This window comes from Suncus etruscus, chromosome 6, assembly GCF_024139225.1.
Source record: "Suncus etruscus isolate mSunEtr1 chromosome 6, mSunEtr1.pri.cur, whole genome shotgun sequence".
NCBI classification, from domain to species: domain Eukaryota; kingdom Metazoa; phylum Chordata; class Mammalia; order Eulipotyphla; family Soricidae; genus Suncus; species Suncus etruscus.
The window spans coordinates 18,596,714-18,624,499 of record NC_064853.1 but is presented as its reverse complement, the minus strand read 5'-3'; the positions used below and the strand labels follow the sequence as shown (position 1 = coordinate 18,624,499).

General features: G+C 36.6%; 1 protein-coding gene across 1 annotated transcript in view; it reads right to left on the bottom strand.

Moving 5' to 3' along the window:
• Positions 1-2,245: 2,245 nt before the first annotated feature.
• LOC126010977 (cytochrome P450 2J2-like) overlaps positions 2,246-27,786 on the bottom strand; it is a 35,194-nt gene continuing 9,653 nt past the window's right edge. Inside the window, exons 3-9 of the mRNA XM_049774597.1 lie at positions 24,737-24,886; positions 24,206-24,366; positions 18,879-19,055; positions 15,125-15,266; positions 14,613-14,800; positions 5,240-5,378; positions 2,246-2,684 (exon numbers count right to left, since the gene is read on the bottom strand). Of these exons, the coding sequence (XP_049630554.1) occupies positions 2,506-2,684; positions 5,240-5,378; positions 14,613-14,800; positions 15,125-15,266; positions 18,879-19,055; positions 24,206-24,366; positions 24,737-24,886 (1,136 nt within the window). The 3' untranslated portion in view covers positions 2,246-2,505. The remainder of the gene's footprint in view (positions 2,685-5,239; positions 5,379-14,612; positions 14,801-15,124; positions 15,267-18,878; positions 19,056-24,205; positions 24,367-24,736; positions 24,887-27,786) is intronic.

Here is a 27,786-nt window from a genome sequence, read left to right as displayed (position 1 = left end):
GATTAATACTACTTTTAGGGGTGTATCCTCAGCCACCAACGCAGTTGGAAGAAGAAGATATAGGAGAAGACTGCCCACACTCATTCCAAAAAAGCCCTAGTTGGGGCCAGATTGATGGCACAGTGGAAGGGCATTTGCCTTGCATGTTCAATATGGTCCTTTGAGCCTGCCAAAAGTGATTTCTGATCACAGAGCCAAGAGTAACTCCTGAGCAATGTTGAGTGTGGCCCAAAAACCAAAACAAAAACCAAAAATTCAAAAAGCCCTTGAGATATCAGCCCCCAAACTGGCAGACCTAAATTTTGGTCTGATTGGTGTCCCTGAGGGGAATCACAGAAGACTAGTGATGAAGCAGGGCTATCAGGGAGACAGTGATTGTGGGTGATGGAGGCAGCATGCATGGCTTTGGCAGAGTGGGGGCTTGACGTGGTTTCTTCTCCCAAAATGATCATCTTTCTGCTGTGTGGGTTTGGTGTACTCTTTGTCTTTCATGGATTTGTATACATTTCATTAGAGAAAAGGGTGAGTCTATGGAACTGAGTCTATGGAACTGACTCATATGTGGGTGTCTCTCTCTCTCTCTCTTTTTTTTTTGGTTTTTGGGCCACACCCAGCGGTGCTCAGGGGGTCACTCCTGGCTGTCTGCTCAGAAATAGCTCCTGGCAGGCACGGGGGACCATATGGAACACCGGAATTCAAACCAACCACCTTTGGTCCTGGATCGGCTGCTTGCAAAGCAAATGCCGCTGTGCTATCTCTCTGGGGTCAGGGTGTGTCTCTCTTAACAGATATTTATGTTTATGATGACTGCAACCTCATTAATGAGCACATTCTTTATTCTTTTAATATTTTAAAAAAATTTAAACACTTGTTTACAAGGTTCAAAGTATTTTTTATATTTACAAAATTGGATATAATTGTTTTAATCATACAATGTATAACACCCTTCACCAGGGCACATTTCCTGCCACCAATATCCCCTATTTCCCTTCTTCCCTCCCACCTGTCTTCCCTGCTTGCATCTATGGCAGGCATTTTCCTTCTATATCTCTCTATTTCTCCCATCATTTTTTTTTATTTAGACACTGTGGTTTGAAATATTGTTATTGATATGTTATACATATCAGTTTATTTCCTAACAGCACCCAATTCTTATCCAGTGTGATAATTTTCTACTATAATTGTCATAATGTTCCTTTCTCCACCCTAACTGCACTGGTCCACTATTAATGACAAGTTTCCCACTATATACAGGTAATCCTGGCCCTTATTCCTATAAGTTTGGTCATCGTAGTTTGACTCTCATACTTTTGCTATTTGTTTTGCTCTTTGGTATTGTTATAATCAAGATGGCTCTAATTAGTCAAGTTATACTTCATAATGATGACAAAAGAAAGATTCTTGGTGTCTAAAATAAAGGTACCCTTTCATTCCATTTCCGTGTTTCCATTTTACTTTCTAATAATATCGATTAAATCATTTCTCAGAATCTCCAGCAATAGAAAGGAAAAGATCAGGCCCTCCGGGACCTTCATGACCCTTTGTTCTTAGCTATTTAGATTGCACAAGTCAAATTTCTGTAGGGGAAAAGATAGGATTGGTTCCATTGCCAAATGTATATCCATGCTTGTTTGTTTGTTTGTGTATGTGTGTGTTTACCAAGGTTGCTGTCAAACATCTATGAATTATCAGAGTTAGCTGCTTTTTGTTATGTTTTGAGGTGATTACTCCCTCTTGCTTATACACAGAAGAACTGGAGTAAACTGGTATTTCTGGTTCCCTACATAAAAATACTCTTAGGGTCTAGTTAGATATAGGATGTTAATACACTCATTCAAAAAGCTTATATTTTATTCAAAGAGAAGATCACATTCACCCCACAATGCAATATAAACTAGTTTATAATATAAGGCTGATAGAATATTCAAAAGAAGGGTTTAACCTTAAAGGCAAAGATTTCCACATGCTTTCTAGTTTGGAGTAATTGTGGTCACACACTACTTGGTCTTCACTTCCCTTTGGTAAACCAAAGAAAGAGCTACTGTAGAAGGGCCTTCAAGGCCAACCCTGTCTGTGGTGGCCCTAGGAGAGTTCAATAGACCTCTTTTCTCAACCAGAGAGACCCCCGAGAGACTGAGTCATCTCCACAATCCACAGTGAACTTATGTACATGGAAGGTATTCAGCTGTGAATTTTAAAACCACTTCATGATTTTAAGCCCCTTACAATCAACTATATGTGGTGAACCTTATATCTGGTCTTCATATAACCTCCATTTATATCCTGTGAGAAAAGATAAATTATATATAGGCTAAAATGATATGCCGTGCTCATGAGTGCAATTGGTGAGGTCTCTGGAAAAGCAAGTGTGTGGGGAAGTTTCTTCTGAGTCTACTTCCCCCATTTCTTCAGAACTACTTTTATTTTGTCTATGGCTTGTGAGCAGACATGTCTTCAGAGTTCATCTCTTCCCAGGGGCCTTTTTCTCTCCTTCTGGGCAGGCATCTATGCCCTAGGGACAGCACAGATTCTATATTTGACAGGGGCAATGGTGAGACCCATCCTGAACTTCTGTGTTAATTTTTCATTGTCTGGGGGCCTGAAGGTAAACTTCTGCAAGAGTGCGGTGAAGAAAATGAACAACTCGGTCCTAGCTAACTGTTCTCCAAGGCAAGCCCGCTTTCCTGTAAGACAAAGAATAAAGCAAGTGAGTTTCAGTAATATCTCCTACCACTTCCTGTGAGTCCTGCCAGAGAAAGGCCTGATATGCTCCAGGCTTTCTGTCAGGGACTTATCTACTCTGACAACCACCTTGATTGACCAAAAACAGAATGTGGTCACCAGGAATCCCCAATGCTGATACCTATGCTGTCAGGTAGTGAGATATCGTAGAAAGAGACAGGATGAAACTTAAGAAACGAACATGTTTGAACAGATTTCAGGATCACAAGATTGAAAGAATTCCAAGCATTAAATAATGCAAAATCCAACAGGCAAACTACAAAATTATTTTCTTTTTTTTAAATTGGATTAATGGATCACCACAGGTTTGCGGTGATGACTCCTTACACATCTGTGCAGACTGGTATGAAAATGGAATCACTGTAGCGTCCTCATAAGAAATAATGCAAAAGGATTCCTTCAGATAAGTATTTTATTATTTTTCTGAAAACTACCTGAAGCATTATTGCAATATCTAATAGATTGCAATTTAAAATATTTAAAGGAATATTTTCTCTCTTGTCATCTATTATTAATATACCTGTGCTTCTATATAACTGGCATCTTTGTCTTATTTCAATATTTAAGTATCAATTATCTAAATTATGAGTTAGTTCCACAACCACCGATTCCAGTCCAGCACAAAAACTTCACTTAATTTTCTGTTTCCCTATTTTTGCATCATGCCCTTTGCTTGTTATGTTCACTTATCAGATCTGAAGTAGGCAGAGAGAATTTACAGTGATAATTTATATTAACCAATGCAAAAACTGTAGACTCTGGTTATTAAGTGGGAAGGTCTCAAGGGATGGTATTAAGTATTAATGTTATGTGAGAAGGTGAGTTGTAATCTAATTGTGCTAGAAATACTAGATCAGAAGTATTAAAACTTCAGTCCTATTATGTATTCTTCCAGTTTCCAAAGACCTTGCATGAAAAACAGTTTCTTAGTTTTCTTATATAAAGAATAGAGATAGCTTCCCATTTCCCGTCCAACTGTATATAAGTTGCTATTGGGTGAAGAGATAACTTGTTTGTAAACAAAGTCTCAAATGGAATGATATCATTGTCATTGTTATATTCCTGGCAAAGCAACTTGAAAATGTACAGCTGAAAATTTGAGTCATATTTTATATTTCTCTGTTATCTTCAAATTACTTGTCCAGTGTAAAATGAACCAGATGAAGGAAACTCATAGATAGTCAAATAATAATCAGCATAATAGGAATACTATGGGAAATGGGAATGGAAAAGCATGGATTTTGGATCATAGCATCTTGGATTTAACTTCAAGTTTTCCCCAATCTTAGTCATTATTTATAATAAAAGCATGCTCTTATATAAGAAAAAAATATAATTCAATGATAGGCAAAATATCAAGCAATTTATAATATAGGCTTATTATAGTTTTATTAGGAAAGATAGCTACTACCTACTTTTAGATAAATATGGATAACACTTTCTGTTTCATGAGCTTTATGATTTTAGATGCCATAGTTAATCCTTCTCAAATTTTTTATCTCTAGCAATGAGAATTTGAACCTTGTGAAACATGAGACTTATTTAATAAGATTAGATTTCTTTAGATTTCTATTTCATTCATTGTAAGATCTTTAGAATCGATTGCTCCGCACATATTAAATGCCCAGGAAATATCTATAAAGTTAAATAATGGACAATTTTTTAAACTGTGTAATATACCTAATGAATACTTGCAATTTACTACAAATTTCTGTCATTTGTTTTCTAATACAAGTAAATAAACCTTAGGTAAATGTATGGCTTAAATAGGTAAGAAAGAGTTGTTTTTTATTTGTCTTTTGTTCATTTCAAGTTGTGAGTCATATACATATATTAACTAGAATTTTGAAAGACATTGAAATGGAAAAAGACAAAAGGACACCTTGTAGAGACATATAGGGAAAAATATCATACAGGTAAGTCCTTAAGTCTTAATGACAAGCAATGAGTCTTTTTCTCCCTCCTCTATTCTGTTTCTAGAGATAAGTGAATGAGACATTTTAGAAACTCTATAAAGGTGACATATGTCCAGTTTTGAATGTGTGCAAGAGACTAGGTACATATATCTAGATTTTGTTTGTTTGTTTTTTGGGCCACTCCTGTTTGACACTCAGGGGTTACTCCTAGCTATGAGCTCAGAAATTGTCCCCGGTTTGGGGGGACTATATGGGACGCGGTGGGATTGAACTGCAGCCCGTCCTAGGCTAGTGCTTGCAAGGCAGACGCCTTATGTCTAGTCCATCTCTCCGCCCCCCTATATCCAGTTTTTATTGTATACAAGAGCCCAGGTCTGAGGTTCTGTCCCCAGTGTTTAGAAGGACAGAACAAAGTGAGCCTGAAATCTGCACCAGAAAATGAGCGTTGAGAAAGCCAGCATCAGGCTGGGCAAAGGACCTCTGGAGACATTCCAACTAAAGAAAAGGGTCACAGGGAAGAGAACAGGAAAAGGCTGTGAGATGAATTTTGGATGATCCTTCCACAATCGATTACAACTCACCTATGGAGAAAGGCAGAAAGTCTTCCCTCTTTTTAAACTGTCCATTCTCCAAAAAATGTTCTGGATTGAATGTGTCAGGTGTGGCCCACTGGGCAGGGTCACTGTGCAGTGCAGTCAGATTGGTTAAAATCATGGTTCCCTAGAGAAAGTGCAGAGATTCAGGCAAGTTGGAAAAGATAGTTACACCCTGTTCATAACATTTTTGTTTATAACATTTATTTGTTGATAACATCTGTAACAGCCAAAACATAAAACTAAGCTAATGACTACAGGATGACTTGAATAAAGTCAATGTGGTCTATATTCAAAGAACTATTACCAGTATTAGTAAGAGATAATTGTACCATTTGGGGAAAAATAATAAAAGATGAAATGATTGTATAATATCAGGAAGTGAAAGACCAGATGGTTTTATACATAGATATGTTGTTTAGGAGGACAGAACAAAACATACCAAATTGGCAAAACATACCAAAAATCTTGAGAAAAAATAGGTGTGAAAATATGGTGGTTACAGTTAACCTGAGGAAAATCGAAGGGAAAGTGGGAAAGAATATGTAGAGGAAATGAATTTGATTGTGTGGTGGCAGAACTTTAATGGTGAGGGTTAGTCATATACTAAAATAAAGGCTATATTCCTCAATGGATATAATATTGTAGATCAAGTTTAAGTAACATTTGATTAAAAATAAGTGTTCTTCAGCCAAGATACCCTTCAACAGATGAATGGCTAAAGAAACTGTGGTACATATACACAATGGAATATTATGCAGCTGTCAGGAGAGATGAAGTCATGAAATTTCCCTATACATGGATGTACATGGAATCTATTATGCTGAGCGAAATAAGTCAGAGAGAGAAAGACGCACAATGGTCTCACTCATCTATGGGTTTTAAGAAAAATGAAAGACATTCTTGCAATAATAACTTTCAGACACAAAAGGGAAAAAAGCTGGAAGTTACAGCTCACCTCATGAAGCTCACCATAAACAGGGATGAGTTTAGTTAGAAAAATAACTAAGTTTTGAATTATCCTAATAATGAGAATGTACACGGGAAATAGAAAGCCTGTCTAGAGTACAGGTGGGGGTTGGGTTGAGAGGAGGGAGATTTGGGACATTGGTGATGGGAATGTTGCACTGGTGATGGGTGGTGTTCTTTACATGACTGAAACCCAAATACAATCATGTATGTAATAAATTTGTTTAAATAAATAAAAATAAGGCTTCAGATTAAAAAAATAAGTGTTCTTTTTTTTTTACCAGAGAAAATTGGTTAAGCTGGGCAGATCCTTGGAGAAAATTAATAGTTACAAAAAGCAAATAAGTACTTAATAAATATTCTCTCTTCCCATCTTTCTATGTATTATCTACATGTCCTTTGATAATTCTGACCCCTCTTCACCTTTACCTTTGGTCCACAGTGGGGTGATACATATATATATATATTTTTTTTTCCCAACTGTCTCATGTCTCTGTGCCTATCTTGTCTTTTATAGATAATGAAAATATTTTTCTGTCCTTGTCTATTTAAGTATATATAGTAGTTGCTTCAATATCTGTTTTGGAATATCTCTGTAGGACTAGCTCTGCCATAGGCTCTGCCTCTTGAAATCATCCCCAGGTAAGGGCATTCTTTTTTTTTTTTTTTTCACTTTAAGTACTTTTTTTAAACTGTCTTCTACTGAAATATTCTTAAGAGCAGTGTCCCAATACCTCTAGGATAAGTGGTAGAAAAATTGGCTTCTTCAACTATAATAAACAAGTGAGTCTGTAAATTATTTTATTTTTTTTTGTTTTTGTTTTTTGGCACACATCCAGCAGCTCTCAGGTGTAATTCCTGACTCTATGCTCAGAAATTGCTTCTGGCACTCGGGGGGACCATATGGGATGCCGGGATTCGAACCAACGGCCTTCTGAATGCAAAGCAAACACCTTACCTTCATGCTATCTCTCTGGCCTGAGTATGTACATTTGCCTTGCATTCTGACTTGGATACAATCTCAGCATCCCATATGATCCCTCAAGCACTGTCAGAAGGATTCCTGAGTGCAGAGAGAGAAGTAACCCCTCAGCATCACCAAATATGGCCAAAATAATAACAAAATAAAAATGTACAGACTTGGGCCAGAGAGATAGCATGAAGGTCTCTTTGTTTCTTTCTTTTTTTTTTTGAACCAAGTATTAATCAATTTTAATAATTGTATGTTACAATGATCTTGCAATAAAAAGGTTGTTATTTTCAAATCAGTTCACTTAAGATATGTCTACATGATTGTAACACAACTGGTTGAAAAGTGTAGCCATTTTTTTTTAATTTTTTTTTATTTAAACACCTTGATTACATACATGATTGTGTTTGGGTTTCAGTCATAAAAGGAACACCACCCATCATCAGTGCAACATTCCCATCACCCAAGTCCCAAATCTCCCTCCTCCCCACCCAACCCCCGCCTGTACCCTAAACAGGCTCAACATTTCCCTCATACATTCTCAATATTAGGACAGTTCAAAATGTAGTTATTTCTCTAACTAAACTCATCACTCTTTGTGGTGAGCTTCCTGAGGTGAGCTGGAACTTCCAGCTCTTTTCTCTTTTGTGTCTGAAAATTATTATTACAAGGGTGTCTTTCATTTTTCTTAAAACCCATAGATGAGTGAGACCATTCTGCGTTTTTCTCTCTCTCTCTGACTTATTTCACTCAGCATAATAGATTCCATGTACATCCATGTATAGGAAAATTTCATGACTTCATCTCTCCTGACAGCTGCATAATATTCCATTGTGTATATGTACCACAGTTTCTTTAGCCATTCGTCTGTTGAAGGGCATCTTGGTTGTTTCCAGAGTCTTGCTATGGTAAATAGAGCTGCAATGAATATAGGTGTAAGGAAGGGGTTTTTGTATTGTATTTTTGTGTTCCTAGGGTATATTCCTAGGAGTGGTATAGCTGGATCGTATGGGAGCTCGATTTCCAGTTTTTGGAGGAATCTCCATATCGCTTTCCATAAAGGTTGAACTAGACAGCATTCCCACCAGCAGTGGATAAGAGTTCCTTTCTCTCCACATCCCCGCCAACACTGTTTATTCTCATTCTTTGTGATGTGTGCCATTCTCTGGGGTGTGAGGTGGTATCTCATCGTTGTTTTGATTTGCATCTCCCTGATGATTAGTGATGTGGAACATTTTTTCATGTGTCTTTTGGCCATGCGTATTTCTTCTTTGTCAAAGTGTCTGTTCATTTCTTCTCCCCATTTTTTGATGGGGTTAGATGTTTTTTTCTTGTAAAGTTCTGTCAGGGCCTAGTATATTTTGGAGATTAGCCCCTTATCTGATGGGTATTGGGTGAATAGTTTCTCCCACTCAGTGGGTGGCTCTTGTATCCTGGGCACTATTTCCTTTGAGGTGCAGAAGCTTCTCAGCTTAATATATTCCCATCTGTTAATCTCTGCTTTCACTTGCTTGGAGAGTGCAGTTTCCTCCTTGAAGATGCCTGTAATGTCCTGTAGTGTTTTGCCTATGTGCTGTTCTATATATCTTATGGTTTTGGGGCTGATATCGAGGTCTTTAATCCATTTGGATTTTACCTTTGTACATGATGTTAGCTGGGGGTCTAAGTTTAATTTTTTGCAAGTGGCTATCCAATTGTGCCAACACCACTTGTTGAAGAGGCTTTCCCTGCTCCATTTAGGATTTCCTGCTCCTTTATCAAAAATTAGATGGTTGTATCTCTGGGGAACATTTTCTGAGTATTCAAGCCTATTCCACTGATCTGAGGACCTATCCTTATTCCAATACCATGCTGTTTTGATAACTGTTGCTTTGTAGTACAGTTTAAAGTTGGGAAAAGTAATTCCTCCCATATTCTTTTTCCCAATGATTGCTTTAGCTATTCGAGGGTGTTTATTGTTCCAAATGAATTTCAAAAGTGTCTGATCCACTTCTTTGAAGAATGTCATGGGTATCTTTAGAGGGATGGCATTAAATCTGTATAATGCCTTGGGGAGTATTGCCATTTTGATGATGTTAATCCTGCCAATCCATGAGCAGGGTATGTGTTTCCATTTCCGTGTGTCCTCTCTTATTTCTTGGAGCAGAGTTTTATAGTTTTCTTTGTATAGGTCCTTCACATATTTAGTCAAGTTGATTCCAAGATATTTGAGTTTGTGTGGTACTATTGTGAATGGGGTTGTTTTCTTAATGTCCATTTCATCCTTATTACTATTGGTATATAGAAAGGCCATTGATTTTTGTGTGTTAATTTTGTAGCCTGCCACCTTGCTATATGAGTCTATTGTTTCTAGAAGCTTTTTGATAGAGTCTTTAGGGTTTTCTAAGTAGAGTATCATGTCATCTGCAAACAGTGAGAGCTTGACTTCTTCCTTTCCTATCTGGATTCCCTTGATATCCTTGTCTTGCCTAATCGCTATAGCAAGTACTTCCAGTGCTATGTTGAATAGGAGTGGTGAGAGAGGACAGCCTTGTCTTGTGCCAGAATTTAGAGGGAAGGCTTTCAGTTTTTCTCCATTGAGGATAATATTTGCCACTGGCTTGTGGTAGATGGCCTTCACTATATTGAGAAAGGTTCCCTCCATTCCCATCTTGCTGAGACTTTTGATCAAGAATGGGTGTTGGACCTTATCAAATGCTTTCTGTGCATCTATTGATATGATCATGTGGTTTTTATTTTTCTTGTTATTGATGTTGTGTATTATGTTGATAGATTTACGGATGTTAAACCAGCCTTGCATTCCTGGGATGAAACCTACTTGATCGTAGTGGATGATCTTCTTAACGAGGCATTGAATCCTATTTGCCAGGATTTTGTTGAGGATCTTTGCATCTGCATTCATCAGTGATATTGGTCTGTAATTTTCTTTTTTGGTAGCGTCTCTGTCTGGTTTAGGTATCAAGGTGATGTTGGCTTCATAAAAGCTATTTGGAAGTGTTTCTGTTTGTTCAATTTCATGAAAGAGTCTTGCCAAGATTGGCAGTAGTTCCTCTTGGAAAGTTTGATAGAATTCATTAGTGAATCCATCTGGACCTGGGCTTTTGTTTTTCGGCAGACATTTGATTACTGTTTTAATTTCATCAATGGTGATGGGGGTGTTTAGATATGCTACATCCTCTTCCTTCAACCGTGGAAGATTATAAGAGTCCAAGAATTTATCCATTTCTTCCAGGTTCTCATTTTTAGTGGTGTAGAGTTTTTCAAAGTAGTTTCTGATTACCCTTTGAATCTCTGTCATATCAGTAGTGATCTCTCCTTTTTCATTCCTGATACGAGTTATCAAGTTTCTCTCTCTCTCTTTCTTTGTTAGGTTTGCCAGTGGTCTATCAATCTTGTTTATTTTTTCAAAGAACCAACTTCTGCTTTCGTTGATCTTTCGGATTGTTTTTTGAGTTTCCACTTCCTTGATTTCTGCTCTCAGCTTTGTTATTTCCTTCTGTCTTCCTATTCTTGGGTCCTTTTGTTGAGCATTTTCTAGTTCTATTAGCTGTGTCATTAAGCTACTCAGGTAAGCTCCTTCTTCCTTCCTGATGTGTGCTTGCAAAGCTATAAATTTTCCTCTCAGTACTGCTTTTGCTGTGTCCCATAAGTTCTGAGAGTTTGTGTCTTTATTGTCATTTGTTTCCAGGAACCTTTTGATTTCCTCCTTGATTTCATCTCGGACCCACTGGTTATTGAGCATGAGGCTGTTTAACTTCCAGGTGTTAAAGTGTTTCTTCTGAGTCCCTTTGGAGTTCACAAATAATTTCAGAGCCTTGTGGTCAGCGAAGGTAGCCTGCAAAATTTCTATCCTCTTGATCTTATGGAGGTATGTTTTATGTGCCAGCATGTAGTCTATCCTGGAGAATGTCCCATGTACATTGGAGAAGAATGTGTATCCAGGTTTCTGGGGATGGAGTGTCCTATATATATCCACTAGGCCTCTTTCTTCCATTTCTCTCCTCAGGTCTAGTATATTCTTGTTGGGTTTCAGTCTGGTTGACCTGTCCAGTGTTGACAAAGCCGTGTTAAGGTCCCCCACAATTATTGTGTTGTTGTTGATATTATTTTTCAGATTTGTCAACAGTTGTATTAAATATTTTGCTGGCCCCTCATTCGGTGCATATATGTTTAGGAGAGTGAATTCTTCCTGCTCTACGTACCCCTTGATTAATATAAAATGTCCGTCTTTGTCCCTTACAACCTTCCTGAGTATAAAGTTTGCATTATCTGATATTAGTATGGCCACTCCAGCTTTTTTATGGGTGTTGTTTGCTTGGATAACTTTTCTCCAGCCTTTTATTTTGAGTCTATGTTTGTTCTGACTATTCAGGTGCGTTTCTTGTAGGCAGCAGAAGGTTGGATTGAGTTTTTTGATCCATTTAGCCACTCTGTGTCTCTTAACTGGTGCATTTAGTCCATTGACGTTGAGAGAAAGAATTGTCCTGGGATTTAACGCCATCTTTATTTCAAAATTTGGTGTGTTTTTTGGGTAGTCTTGTCTTAGATTAGGTCTTTCAGTTTTTCTCTTAAGACTGGTTTTGTGTCTGTGAAGTTTCTGAGCTGTTTTTTGTCTGTGAAACCATGTATTCTTCCATCAAACCGGAAAGTGAGTTTTGCTGGGTATAGTATTCTGGGTGAAGCATTCATTTCATTCAGTCTTGTCACAATATCCCACCACTGCTTTCTGGCATTGAGCGTTTCTGGTGACAGGTCTGCTGTAAATCTCAGGGAAGCTTGCTTGAACATGATTTCCCCTTTTGATCTTGCTGTTTTCAGAATTCTGTCTCTATCTGTGGGATTTGTCATTGTGACTAGGATGTGTCTTGGGGTGGTTTTTCTGGGGTCTCTTTTGGTTGGTACTCTTCGGGCATGCAGGATTTGATCACATATATTCTTTAGCTCTGGAAGTTTCTCTTTAATGATGTTCTTGACCATTGATTCTTCCTGGAAATTTTCTTCCTGGGTCTCTGGGACTCCAATGATTCTTAAGTTGTTTCTGTTGATCTTATCATAGACTTCTATTTTCGTCTGTTCCCATTCTTTGACTAATTTTTCCATTGTCTGCTCATTTGCTTTAAGTTTTTTGTCCAATCTCTCCTGCTGTATGGAATTGTTATGTATCTCATCTTCCACAGCACCAAGTCTATTCTCAGCTTCTGATACCCTGTCCCAGAGCTTATCCATTTTGTCATTCACTTCGTTTACTGACTTTTTCAGTCCTGTTAGTTGACATGTTATTTCAGTTTGGAGTTTTGTCATTTCTGCCTTCATATTTTCTTGGTTCTTATTAGTGTTCTGTTCAACTCGATCCATGGTTTCTTGGAGTCTGTTGAGCACCTTCCATATTGCTAGTCTAAAGTCCTTATCTGAGAGGTTGATTAGTTGTTCAGTCATTATCTGGTCCTCAGAATTGTCATCTTCATTCTCTATGTCTGATGCTGGCCTGCGTTGTTTCCCCATTGTCACACTTGTATTGTGGGTTTTTCTACGTGTTGTGGTGGTATTCATTGTCTATATGATGTAGGCAGCACACTCCTCTGGCTCCTCCCTTTCTGGATGGGCTGACTTGCCTCTAAGGGAGGGGAGTCCTCCGTGGATGAAGCCTCACACTGGGTCAAATCTTAGGCCCGAGCATGCAACAGAGAAGACAGTCCAGAGAGAAATGTTTGCTTCTGTGATATAGCGCCGTTCTTAGTGTGATTTTTCCTTCTTGTTGCAATGGAGTTCTTTCCTTAGAAAGAGTGCACGGCCGCGTAGCGAAGCGGAGCGGCCGTGCTCCTCTGAGCCTCTTTTTGCCCCACTCGCAAGAGTTTCACGCAAGAGGACAGTAGACAGACATAGACAGGTCACACTCACAGTCTTTCACAGCTGAGCCCCACTGGGCCGGTGTACTTTCGCGGATTTTCCCCGCCTGGTGTCACACACAGGGAGCCCGGTAAGGGCATTCTTAAGGAACAAAAACAGGAGTCACAGTGGCTCACCAAAGATAAAGCAGTGCTGTGATTGTGTACTGTGCAGAGAGGCCACTAGGGGGCAATGGGGAGCAATCTGCTGGGATCACAAGCAGGTGGTGTGTGGAGGATGTGCAGATTTTCCATTGTTGAGGATAGTCAAGTTAACAGACCAAGAGAAAAAGATGTCAGGAAGATGAGTTAAAGTGAAAAGAAAAAGGTGAAAGAAAAAAAAAAAAGAAACTCTTGAACTCAGAAGTTAAAATAGAATCAAGATCCAGAACTCTTGTCACTATAGTGAAGATATCATATAGATCTTAGAACTCTGAACTTTGATCTCCCAGTTATAAAAAGGTAATAATAATTATTCTGGGAACGTGTTAAAACTTTTATAAAGAACTTTTATGCTCTAAGATAATTTCTCTGTAACTGTTTGTTCCTCTCTTTACCTTTCTTTTTTTTTTTTTTTTTTTTTTTTTTGGTTTTTGGGTCACACCTGGCAGTGCTCAGGGGTTATTCCTGGCTCCAGGCTCAGAAATTGCTCCTGGCAGGCACAGGGGACCATATGGGGCGCCGGGATTCGAACCGATGACCTCCTGCATGAAAGGCAAACGCCTTACCTCCATGCTATCTCTCCGGCCCCCTCTCTTTACCTTTCTAATTATCAATATTGCACTATCTGAGGTTGCATTCTCTGTGGAATATTTTCTTTAGGGTGTTTGCTATATTGAAAATCTGGGAAAGACATCGAAATATTTTGTCTAGAAGTTCTACTATCAACAATTTATTAAAGATGATCTATGTTATCCTTTTATGTAAATGTATATTGCCCCCACATGGCAGTATTCAGATATTACTTTTGTTTCTGACTACACATACTGCACCCAATATGAGTCTTAGTGGACTCAAGGGACCATAGGGAGTGTCAGGTATCAAACCCAGGTCAGTTACATGCAAGGTAATCATTTTACCTGTTATCCTGTAGTGTCAGTCCCATTGCTACATGTTTAGAATTGTGCAGAAGAATTTTCCATAGCAAATCTGGTTAATTCCCAGTATTATAAAATATACTGCCAAATCACAAAAAACCTAAACTGATGACTCAACTTTCTGTAATACACAAAGATTCACCTACATATTTCCTACAAGAAATTCTAAGGTGTCTAAAAACCCAAACCAGTCTTTCACTCATTATCTCTCCCAGGAATTTCCTTCACCTTCAATTTAATCATTAATAGCAAGTTGATTCTTGTTCCAAAAAGCGTCTTAGTATAGTGCATGGTTTAAAATAACTCTCCTCATTTTTATATGACACCTTAGAATAAGACTCTCACTTTCATCATATTCATAATCATAGCATTTCAAAGATAAGTTTGAAAAATGAGGATGGGAGCCCCATTGAACTTGAGGTTACAATCTTTGAGAATACCTTTTTCAAATGATATTCACCCATGTTGGTATCAGCAGCCACTTCCCTGGGCACATTCAATGGGATGATATTGCCTATTCTTAGCACCTCATGGACCACTGCATGCGTGTAGGGCATGGACTCTCGGAGGGCCATGCTTGGATGCTGCGCCTGGCCAATTACTCTGTCTATCTCTGCATGCACATTTTCTGTAAAAGAGAAAGATCTATTATTCACCCTGCTTATACTTACTTCATGAGATAGTATTTTAGGACCAATCAAAATGGCTAAAATTACTGTATCCCACATCGATTCTAAATCATTCAGGATGAACCTAAGCGTGGAAAGTTAACTGGTGTAAGACAATGCTCCTGAGCTAAACTCTTATTCTTTAGTCTGCATGGATGACCTATCAGCTGAATGAAGCAACTATCCATTCTTCAAGTCTCTACTTGACCCCTAAGTCTTTGGAAAAGTCTGTTCCAGAAGGTATGTTTTTCTCTTGGCATAAACACCCTTTTAGATACATTCACCTTGGATGTCTGGGTAGAGGGCCATATAAAGCAAAGCCCAGCGTAGTGTTGTGGAAGTCGTCTCAGTTCCAGCAAAGAAGAGGTCCAGGGTGGTGCAGATGAGGTTTTCTTCATTGAAGCTGGAAACAATTTCTCCTTTATGCTAGAATGTACAATGTTTCATGGTTTATTTAAAAAGATGTTGGTTGTTACAGCCCTGTGGGCTTCATGCTAGGAGGAAACATGGGAAGAAACAATTCCAGAGAAAATAATTTCCTCTTTGATTTCCACAGAAAGAAGAGGCTTAACTAGGGACATTATCACCATCATCCTACCAAAAGAGCAGGAAACTTGTTAACTTGGAGAGATGAAATACAAGACAATTTCTCATTTGGTTTTTAAATATTCAGAGAGCTCTCAGTACAGTGCTTGCTTGGATGATCACAGTAATCGATACATTGCGAGAATTATTTGGCCACATACAATGCAAGCAGCTTAACTCTGTACTCTTTTGAGTCCTACCAAACAATATTTTTGCACCTTTACTTTGACAAAGATATTAGTACAGGATATAAGTTATATTATTATATAAAATATATAATATAATATTATTATATAAGTTATATTCAGTTACATCAAGTTAAATATAAGTTGTTAGTGCAGGGATAGACTTAAGTTCTCATAATAGTCATCTAAACTCTGTTCTTCAGTCTCCTGTTTTATAAAATACACATATACACACAAATACCTATTAATAATGGTATCAATGGCAAATAGTCCTACTATTTTCATATATTCACATTACTCATTTATTTCTAGGTAAGAATCCTTGATTCTATAAACCAATCCCATAAAACTACATTATATTTCCAACATTCCTCAGCAAGGATTAATTTGTCAACTTTTTTCTTATGTGTGGTTCCACACAGATAGTGAGTTAAATTTCTGATGCAAATTAATGCATCTAATAATGTGTATTAGAACAGAAAAATAGAGAAAAGAGGGGGAAATTACTTATTAATCAAACTTCCAGAGGACAGAGAATCTCATAGATACATGTTATTCAAGTATTAAAAATAGGGCTTCTTCAGCTTCAGATATGTATCAATCCTGGCTGACTGATATATTTTGAGGCTAAACTATGGGGTATAATTTAGCACTTGTATTTTTAATCAGGCAATGAATGAACTTAGAGGTAGGTAATATATATGACTAATAAAACCGTGATTTAGGGTAATGGCTATTTTTTTTCCTTTTTGGTACAGACAATTTAGGTAAGATTAGACATAGAGTATATCAAAAGAGTAAATAATTTCAGTATATTGGCAAATAATGCAAAAATATCAGAACAAATAAAATTATGTTAGTACAAAAATGCTTGTGTTCTGCAAAAGAAACTGATAAAATATTAAATGACATCTACTGAATGAAAGAAAATATTCTATCATCATATATTAACACAGATATTTGAAGGACATAGAGTCCAACAAACACATAGAAAATGCCCATCATGCCTTCTAGATGAAAATCAAAGTGATTATAGAAAATTGACTTGTAGGCACAAGGTATAAACTGAACTTCATGCTTGTGATTGAATGTATTGTTTTTCTCTGAATTGTTTACATTTTATATCTAGTCATGTGGCAATAAATATTCTGTAAATTATAGTTTATTAAGGGATTATTAGAATATACATTTCAAATAGTTTTTCATGATCTTTTGGAAATCATTGGTATAATATTTTTACTTATATGTACATACTTATATATATAAATATACAGAAAACAAAATATAAACATAAAATTGAAAATGGAAACAAACAGGCTGGAGAGATATCACAGTGGCATTTGCCTTGCAAGCAGCCGATCCAGGATCTAAGGTGGTTGGTTCTAATCCCAGCATCCCATATGGTCCCCTGTGCCTGCCAGAGCTTTTTCTGAGCAGATAGCCAGGAATAACCCCTGAGCACCACCGGGTGTGGCCCAAAATCCCCCCCCCAAAAAAGGAAACAAACAAAAAGTGCCCATCATCGTGGATTATCAGGAAATATAAATCAAAATACAGGAAATCTCATTTTTCACCAGTGAGACTGGCTTAAATTCAAAAGTCTAGAAACAGGGGCCAAGGTGATAGTCATCAGTAGGGTCTTTGCTTTGCACTCTGCTGACCCAGGGTGGACAAAGTGTTTGATCCCTGGCATCCCATATAGTCCCCTGATTCTGCCAGGAGAGATTTCTGAGCACAGAGCCAGGAGTAGCTCCTGAGCACTGCCAGGAGTGGCCCCAAAATAAAAATAAAAAATTAAAATAAAAAATTAAAAATAAAGTCTGGAAACAGGTGTGCTGGTGGGGTTGATGAAAAAGGGAATGCTATTTACTCTAAGAGTGTAAACTGGTCATCCTCTATGGGAAAAAAACATGAAGATCTCAAGTAACTGAAAATAGGGGCTTGTTGACAGGAGTTCAGGTTTTTTTCCTTGATCTCCAACACCACATATGGTTTCACAAGTACCACCATGAGTAATCTTAAGCACAGAGCCAGGAGTAAGCCCTGAGTTTGCGGATGTGCCCGCCCTCCAAAATTAAAAATCAAATTATCATATGTTCCGATAATGTGGATCTAGCCCATTAAGAACACAGAAACAATAGTTCAAAAAGATATATGCAGATTGATATTCCTTATAGCACTATTTACAGTTACCCAGATCCAAAAAATAGAAATGCTCATCAATGGGTGAATAGATAAAGAGATTGTGGTGAAAATGCATACGGGATTACGAGTCAGAGATTAGAAAGATAAAATTGTGCCTTTTGCTACAACATAGATAGATTAGAGCATGCCATGTTAGGTGCTATATGGGGAAAAATAAATTTCCAGTGATGTCATGCTTATGTAATATATAAAGAAACCAGACAAGGAGATAGATATGGCTAGTGAAAAACAAACCCTGAGAGGTCTAACTGAATTTAAGTTATCAAGCGAGGGGAGAAAGAATAGGAAAAATTTTGTGACAATGTGGGAAATATATGAATGATGGTAAAGGGTTACTGGAGATTTAGTTGTAAGTGTATTTATTGTTGTTACATTGCTCACCCAAGGCATAAATAGTAACAGCATGGTAGATCATTTACTTCAGTATTAATAACTTTAAAAAGACAGAAGCAGAAAAACATCAGTGTTTGGGCGTACCTAGAGCTTAAATCAACAACAAAATTTATGTCTGTTTTGCTTTGCTCATCAAATCAGAATTAATGTCAAAACACAGTTTATAAAATACTATTTATTTTTATCATTCTCCTACACCAATCACTGGAATCTATGATATTATCATAGCTATATAAAAATACCCTAGCAGCAGTGTTTTAGATAAGGTTTTGTCATTTAGATGATCTGTGTAGTCATAGTAACCCCATAAGATTTTCTGGAATTTCTATCCACTCAAAAGAGTTTTCAAAGACAAAGGGGCAATGAAAAATTGATGCAATAATGGTAGCAGATAGATGCCATATTTATGATGTGAAGATATAGGAAGAGATCATGAGGAATATAGGAAGTTCTGAAAGATGGAAAATTCCAGAAAACAAGCTACCCCTAAAATCTTGTGAAATCCCTGCTCTACCAAACAGCACCTTAACGTTAGTCCAGTGAAAGAGGTTTCAGACTCAGTGTTTTAATCCACCAAGTTTGTGGCAATTCATAATCTCTTACACATAAATAGAAAACTAATTTATTCCATTTTCTGTTTAAGCCTAGGGACAACTTTTGGTTTCCTCACCTTTTCCATTTCCTTGAAAAAAGCATCAATAAAGTCTCTTGTTTCATTGGGATTCCAATCTCTCCTGTGGTTTTCAATCATTTCAGCAACAAACAATTTCAGATTTTCCCAGCCTTTAAAGAGAGTTCGGTGAGGCCCAGGAAGTAAATCAATTATCCTTGGGAGCATATTATAGAACTAAGTGAGAAAAAGGAAACAACCAAGGAAACAATGTAGTACACTATTTCGACACTTTAACACAAGAACAGTATATTCTTTCTATTTTTTTTTTTACTTATTTCTGTTTAAATTAGAGTAATTATTCACTCTTTCAGCTCCCTTCTACCTCTTTGCATGCAGAACACTTCATCATTCTATCTAAGGTCAAATCTTCATAGAAATTGTTAGGGAGAATTGTTAATTTTTATGATATGTTTTGGAAGAACTTGAGAAGTGTATGTAGTGAGTCTTCTTTGAAACTTTGTAGAACTCATTAGTACACCCCTGTGGACTTGGGCTTTTGTTCTTGAGGATAGTTGAAAGTATTATTTCAGTTTCTTTTCTTATGAGTTACTGTTCAATTTTTCTTCCTTATCCTGATTTAGTCTTGAGAGGGTATATGATTCTAAAGATGCATTATTTTCTTTATTATCAGTTTAATCACACATTGTTCATAATAAAATTTAATCTTTCATTTTTTTCTGAGATATCTACTTTAATTCGTTTCCATACAAGTATCTCTTTCATTAGCTTATTAGCACAGTTAAATGTTTATTAATTGCTTGAATACCTCGCTCTTTATTTCATTTACCCTTTCTATTATTTTCTTGATATTTCTCTCATTGATTTCTGTCCCTTTCATTTTGTTTTGTTTTACTTTGCTTGGGGCCACATCCTTGGTGCTCACAACTTACTCCTGGCTCTGCACTTGGATTTTTTTTTCTGGCTTGAGTCAGGAAATCATATGTGATGCTAGAAGTCAAGCTCAAGATGGCTATGTGAAGGTAAGTAAGTGCCCTACTCATTTATTATCTCTTAGGTCCAGGCTTTATTGGTTAATTTATTTTTTAGGGAGGAAGCGGTACCTCCCAACTTGTGCTCAGGTGATCCAGGAGGAACTCCTATCAGTACTTCTTTGTCAATTAGTCTAATGATTCAAGAATGCAGAGTTGCTTAGAATCTGTGGTGCAGGAAATATTTGGGCCATACTAGTGGTGCTCTGGGATTGCACATAGAGGTGCTTGAGGGCCTCGAGGGTTGTACCTCATGGTACCCCAAAGGACCATGTGTTGGCATAGATTCAATAAGGTTTGATCCCACATAATCCCTCTACTTTCTTCAGTCACTTGTTCTATTTTACCTTATTTGCTTTCTTCTACTTAGTTTGACATTCGCTTGGTATTCATCATCTAATTTTTTTGAGTTATGAGGTTCAATTATTTATTACAATATTTTTTAATTTTCTGATAATGCATGTACTTTTTGTCTCATGGATTTTAATAGTCTGTGACTCCATTTTTATTCCAAGGAAGATTTAATTATTTGAATTTTTTTTCTGTGAACCAATGGATATTAAACCCTCTGTCATTCATATTTTATTGTGAGAACTTTAGTTTTATATAGCAAACTTCTACATTAATGACATGTGGACTGAAAATATACTTGATCTATTTTTCTTTTGATAATAATAATGAATCAATGAATTAAAGAATGTACATACAAATATTCCCTAGCATGCATTCTAAATTCCTTGTTGACTGGAGAAGAATGTGTATTTGGTTCTTGTGAAGTCGTATTCCTGTAACGTTTATTAATCCTACTTCTTTCTATACTTCATTTAGACTATTGTTTCCTAATTAAAATTATATCTAGTTCACGTGTTCAATAATAAGAGCTGGGTGGTAAACTCTCCCACTATTTTGTTGGTATTAATTTATCTTTTCAGGTTGGTTAACAGTAGTTTACAGCATTTATTTCTTTATTTGGTGTATATATGTTGATAAAAATTATTGCTATCTATATATTAATTAGTATAAAATGTGCATCTTGCTTCTTAATTATTTTTGGTGCTATTTGGTCTAACACAACTATGGCTGTTAGGCTAATTTTTTACTGTTATCCAGTGGGATGATTTTCTAACCTACCACTCTACGTCTGTGTTTATCATGAGAGTTCATGTATATCTTGTAAGCAGCAGAACTTAAAAAATTCTTTCTTTCTTTCTTTCTTTCTTTCTTTCTTTCTTTCTTTCTTTCTTTCTTTCTTTCTTTCTTTCTTTCTTTCTTTCTTTCTTTCTTTCTTTCTTTCTTTCTTTCTTTCTTTCTTTCTTTCTTTCTTTCTTTCTTTCTTTCTTTCTTTCTTTCTTTCTTTCTTTCTTTCTTTCTTTCTTTCTCTTTCTTTCTCTTTTCTTCTTTCTTTCCCTGTCTCTTCCACCCTTCCTCCTTCCCCTTCTCCCTCCCTTCCTTCTCTCCCTCCCTCCCTTTCTTCCTTTCTTTCTTCCTTTTCTCTGTCTTTTTTTGATATCCTTGTTTTCTTATTTTCATACTCTTTCTATTCCAGTAATATTTTTCCTCAAAAGAATATAAAGGATATTCCTAATTTAGAATCTGTATTTCACATTACTTCTGTCATGAATTTCCTTCATTTGAAATGTTTGCAACTTCAGACCTTTACTTCATAATTCCCAAATGTCATACCTATGGAATTGGACTACCTAATAATTCCTGCAACAACATTGTCATTTCTATTCATTTTAGTATCTTATCATCCTGAAGAGAAAATAATATCAATATACTTATGATCATTAATCATTTGTATTTATCGCCATCATGCTACAATTTCTGGATGATTAAAAGGTTAAAAATTTTGTTTGTTTGTTTTGGGGCCAGACCCAGCTGTGCTCAAGTTTAATTCTTACTCTGCACTCAGAAATCACTCCTGACTGCTCAGAGGGTCATCAAGGATGCTGAGGATCAAACCCATATTGACTGCATGAAAGGTAAATGTGCCCATTGTGCTATTGCTCCACTCCATGGTTAAAACTTTTTCTTTTTAATTAAATTAATTTGGGTCTAAATAAAAGTTTTGTTATGACCTTAGAGAAAATAGAATGTCAGTGGGAAATCACCTACACTTACAACTAGACACTCATTAAACAATTATTCATGATGCTTCCTACCTGTAATAATTTGGTGACAACAATGACAATGAAATAATAGTATGATGATGATTATAATGTGTTTTGTTGTTTTATGCTATCTTTCTTTCTTTCTTTCTTTTTTTTTTGTTTTTGGGCCACACCTGTTTGATGCTCAGGGGTTACTCCTGGCTAAGTGCTCAGAAATCGCCCCTGGCTTGGGGGGACCATATGGGACGCCGGGGGATTGAAATGCGGTCCTTCCTTGGCTAGCGCTTGCAAGGCAGACACCTTACCTCTAGTGCCACCTCACCAGCCCTTGTTTTATGCTTTCTTAATTTGACTAGTTGTCACTGGTTCTGCAGTAAGAACTGTATTTTAGAGACTGACAAGTCCTCATTTTGATTTACCTACACATTTCCACATCTTCTAGGAAATACCAGGGTGTCCATTTTATGTTTAACAAATTTGAAAATAACAAGATACATGTATATGATTTCTATCAAAGTGTTTGATCTTTTCTGGAACTTCAACAGGTGGTTACTATTTTGCTCTTCTACCTTTTGGGAAAGGCAACTGGGTATCCATTTAAAATTTATGAATTCTTAGATTGGTTCTGTTTTATTATACAGAAAGAAAAGAATCACTGAACTCCCCAATTCCCTACCAAAATTAGTAATAGCAGAAATGAATTAAAGATAATTATTATTGGAGCCAGAGCAATAGCACAGCAATAGTGCTTTTGCTTTGCACACGGCTGACCCAGGTCAATTCCAGCACCCTATATGGTCCCTGGAGCCTGCCAAGAGCAATTTCTAAGAGCAGATCCAGGAGTAACTCCTGAGCGACACCAGATGTGGCCCCAAAACAAACAAACAAAAAAGACAAAATATAATCCTAATAGGGGTAATCTATTATGTCCTAAAAATGTGCCAGGATTCAGGTGACTGCTTTAACAGTCTCGGCGTTTTGAAACCATATACTTCTAGAATATGTAACAAGATGCTTGACAGAAATAAATAGAGTTAATCCAATTCTGGATACAAGAACAAATGACCTCAATTTACATGAGACAATTATTTCCCTAGAATATTCCTCCTTAAAATTTTCCAAATACAAAAAATTAGCTGAGATACAAAAAATTGAGAGGAGGTTATACATATGACTATATGGACTCAAATTGAGTCTTCTAAGAAAGGGGTCCCAAAGTTGAGTCCCAAAGTTCTATAATCTACATAATAAGAAGGTTGAGTCCACAAGAAGAACAACTAATTTAAGAATATGTAAGCATGATTATTGGGAAAATCCACTTTAAAAAAAAATCTATGAATATTTTCAAAGGAACAATTATACAATATCTTGTATAAAATGCTCAAACTATATAAAAATGTAAATTGGTAAGAACCCCAACAACAAATAGTAGTATGCATCTACAAAAAATACTACTTTTTTTGTTGTTGTTTTGGTTTTTGGGCCACACCCGGTGGTGCTCAGGGGTTACTTCTGGCTATCTGCCCAGAAATAGCTCCTGGCAGGCACGGGGAACCATATGGGACACTGGGATTTGAACCAACCACCGTTGGTCCTGGATCGGCTGCTTGCAAGACAAATGCCGGTGTGCGATCTTTTCGCCCCCCCCCAAATATTACTTTTAATATTTTGAAAATTTTGATAAAAAGAACAACAAATAAAGATAATCTCAGAAAAATATGTGAAACAAAAAATGACAAAAGTGTAACTGAGAAAGAATGAAGATAGATGAACTGGGATAGGTATGTACTGAAATAGCTTGCTCAAAGACAAGGGTAATATTGTAATTTTAAAATCAAACAATATAAATAAATAGGTACAAACAATGTAAAGTATTGCATTTTACCTGAATGGTAGAAATGTACATTGGATATAGTAAATATTTTTGACAGTGTTATTTACAAAAGGGAGCAGAAGACTTTCAACTAGATTTATATAGAAGTCTATTTTAAGTGTTTGTTCTTAAGGGCTAGAGAATTTGGTCAAAAGGCTAGCATACAAAGTTTTCTTGTTTGATCACTTCCATTGCAGCTTCATCTTTAGTAATATGCTAAGATTAACACCTAGAAGTGACTCCAAAACTAAAAGAAATGTTTAATGTTTATCTGATTATGGGAAGACTTTATATCAGTTCTTCCTCTGATGCACTACCTTAACCAAGATATAGAACAAGTACAATTACCTGGCACCATGCAGAAGCTTCCAAACATATGACCTCATCCAGCGTCCTTAGAAGTTCCTGGAATTTTTCATCCTGATACTCAAAGCGCTCCCCAAAAGTGACAGAACAAATAATATTGGAAACTGCATTGTTGATCTTGAAGTGAGGATCAAAAGGCTGTCCTGGAGTTGAAAGCAGTTTTAAATTCTCTATTTTTTTTTAAAGAAAATATCTACATATCTTATGACAAATTTAGTACAGAATCATGCCTGTGTCTCTGATTAACACATTCCATACAGTGTCTGACCCATAAAAGACATTTAGTCAATAAGTGAGAAGTAAAGGTGATTATAAATCAATGATGTGGTCATTGCCTTTCTTCTTGTGCTTTATTTTAGAGTTCTACAAGTATAAGATATAATTAGTGTTCACTACTCTACCATGGTTGCGTACACAGCACTGGGAATAGGGATTGCACTTGGGCAGTTGATATGCAACTGTTTAGTGATTAAGTGAGCAACAAATCCTGTACCTGCTCCTTAAAAAACTCACCATTCTCTTCCTTTATAAACTGGACAAGATAGTAGGCCTCTTCCTGAATTCGTTCTTCCAAGCCCTTCTTCCCTAAACCAAAGTTCCTTAGTGTTGTCAGGGTGAACCTTCTTTGCTCTTTCCATATCTGGCCATTAGAAAAGATCAATCCTTGGAAAAGGAAAATAAAGATTATCTTATTTTACTTATCCACAGGATATCTGGCATAATGAATGTTTGTTAGGAAGGTACAGTGTAAAGAACATTGAAAGACAAAAACTAGCCACAGAATCAAATCCAAGGAAACCAATACAATGACCAGTACTTATTGATTAATTATAATACTGGCTTTATTTTTGGTGCATTATATGTTTTACCTCTCATAAAAACTCTGTGATAGTTATTCATTTCCTCCCATCATCTTGATGATGAAAAAGCAAAGATACTAGTTACATAGTAAATCTTGCAAGTCATTGTAAGTAATTGAGCAGATTGCTTAATTCAGGCTTTATTACTCATGACTCATCTAATACTCATGCTTTATGATTTAAAATTTAAGCATTTGCTATGCCATGTTTCTTATATCAAGACCATGGCGTTTTGTTTTTTTGTTTGTTTGTTTGTTTTGTTTTTGGGTGCTTATCATTATTGTTGGAATCCTCACTGGATATTTGACACTTCTTTTCGTACTGGTGGAATGTTTCACCTTTTTTCTCTCCTTCGTCTCTCAAACCGTTGATGAGAGCCTCTAGAAGAATTCCGCTTATTTTCGGCATATTAGACTTTTACCCCAGTTTATTACTTTTCCCTCCTTCAAACAAAACCACGTAACTTGAACTAGCTAGTCCTGCCCCCCAGTTAGAGGGGAAAATAAGGGAGGCACCAGGACCAAACAGATGCAAGACTACTAAGTAGTAGGCTAGATACAGAGGAGACCACATATTCTAGCAACCCTGGGGGTGAGGGAAGAGGATATGGGAGGTAGGACAAAAACGGAGGTGTAGGGAGGACAATTTGGTGATGGGAATCCCCCCTGATTTTATGTAAATATGTACCTAAAATATTATTGTCAACAATATGTAAGCCACTATGATCAAAATAAAAATTATATTTAAAAAATTTAAGCATTTGTATTTTGCTAAATATTAAGAAGTAGATCCTCCTGTGGACAGGTCCTTAATGCTGAAAGAGTGACTCAAGAAATCAAGGGAGAATACATACTGCCTGCAGGAGAAATAACACAAGCAAATGAGCAAACAGTTATCTGGGTCTATCCAACACACCATGGTTTATTTTTAGCAGAGGTAATGCCACGATTTAACTTCCCTGCCAGAGCACAATTTCACTTCTCCAAAAATCTGACTTTGGCCTGTACCATATCAATAAAATAATCATTTTTGTTTTCATGCTCAGAGATAATTGTCAGTCTCATTTTATTTGATCTTGCAGTCAAGAGATAATCTTCCTGATACAGTTTTACTACCAAGCTTAAATAGCTTGAGTTATCTCTTCAATCTCTGACAGTAAACGAGGTCCTATAACTTTTCCTATTTTATCTCTACCAGCATTTGAGACTGTGCAGTTTTTCAAGCTTAGATATACAATCATATCTTGTCACCCTTTACTACATTTCTAAGAAATCATTTCAACTCCTAAAATGCCAGATGACATCTATTGATTGATCAATAGATGATCAATCTATTGATTGATCTATTTATGTTTGAAGTTCTAGATACAAACAAACCTAAGTGTTTGATTTTATTGATTTAAAACTCATTTAAAACTCAGCTATTTAAAACTCAGCATATGTATGGTGGCACTCACAATTTTCTCCATATGATCTCTGACCAATTGAAACCAACAACTATGTTTTACTCTAAATATTCTTTCTTCCTATCTTCTACCTATTTGGTGCCTCAACACCTCATTATATTCCTAATGTGGTCATTATGCCTTCTTGAATTTGCTTTCTGATCATCTTAACTTAAAAAAATCTTTTGTCAGGATCCTTTATTAATCGATTGCTTTGCTATTTCTTGACCTCCCCTTGTTCTAGCTACTACCTTCTCTCTATACTGCAATACTACATTACAGTTTATAAATTCATCATGTAATATTTGTGTAAATGATGCTGATGTGGTCGGATCCCAGGTGAGTCCTCACAAAGAATCATCCATCAGCCACTTTCGGAGAGTAACTGTTTATTGTAGGTGGGAAATGGATATTTATATTAAGGGAGAGTAGTGTGTGGACTCTGTGTCAGCCAATAATGTAGGATGTGATAGGGGATTAAACCAGGGTGTGTGCTTCTGTGTTTAGTGAAGACAGGATAAGGGGATTATGGAGAGCTAGGTTTGTTTTCTGAGAGATTAAAGGGCTCTAAATATCCTGTAGTGTACATTCTTTTATTGGTGGGCACATCCAGTGGCATTCAGATGTTACTCTTGACTCTGTGCTCAGAAATTACCCCTTGCAGGTGTGTGTGTGTGTGTGTGTGTGTGTGTGTGTGTGTGTTTGTACCATATTAGATTCTAGGAATTGAACCCATTGGAAGCTAGGAATTGAGTCCATCCTGGGTCAGCCATGTGCATGGCAAAGGCCCCACTGCTGTGCTATCACTTCAGCCACTTTGGTGTACATTCTTTTTTATTGTAAATATAAAATTAAAAATAAAAGTATTAGTTTATGTTTATAATGGTATTAACATTTTTCATTGTTCATTTTTTACATAATACCTTTATTTAAACACCACAATTACAAACATGATTGTAGTTGGGTTTCAGTCATAAAAAGAACACTGCCTGTGGTATACATTCTTTTTTTTAGGTTTTTTTTTTGAATTTTTTAAAAATTTATTTTATTTTATAAGTCACACCCGGCAGTGCTCAGGGGTTACTCCTGGCTCTATGCTCAGAAATTGCTTCTGGCAGGCACAGGGGATCATATGGGATGCCAGGATTTGAACCACCGTTCTTCTGCATGAAAGGCAAACGCCTTACCTCCATGCTATCGCTCTGGCCCTCTTTTTTTTAGTTTTGTGTTTAAATTCATTTTATATTTAAAAAAGTTTA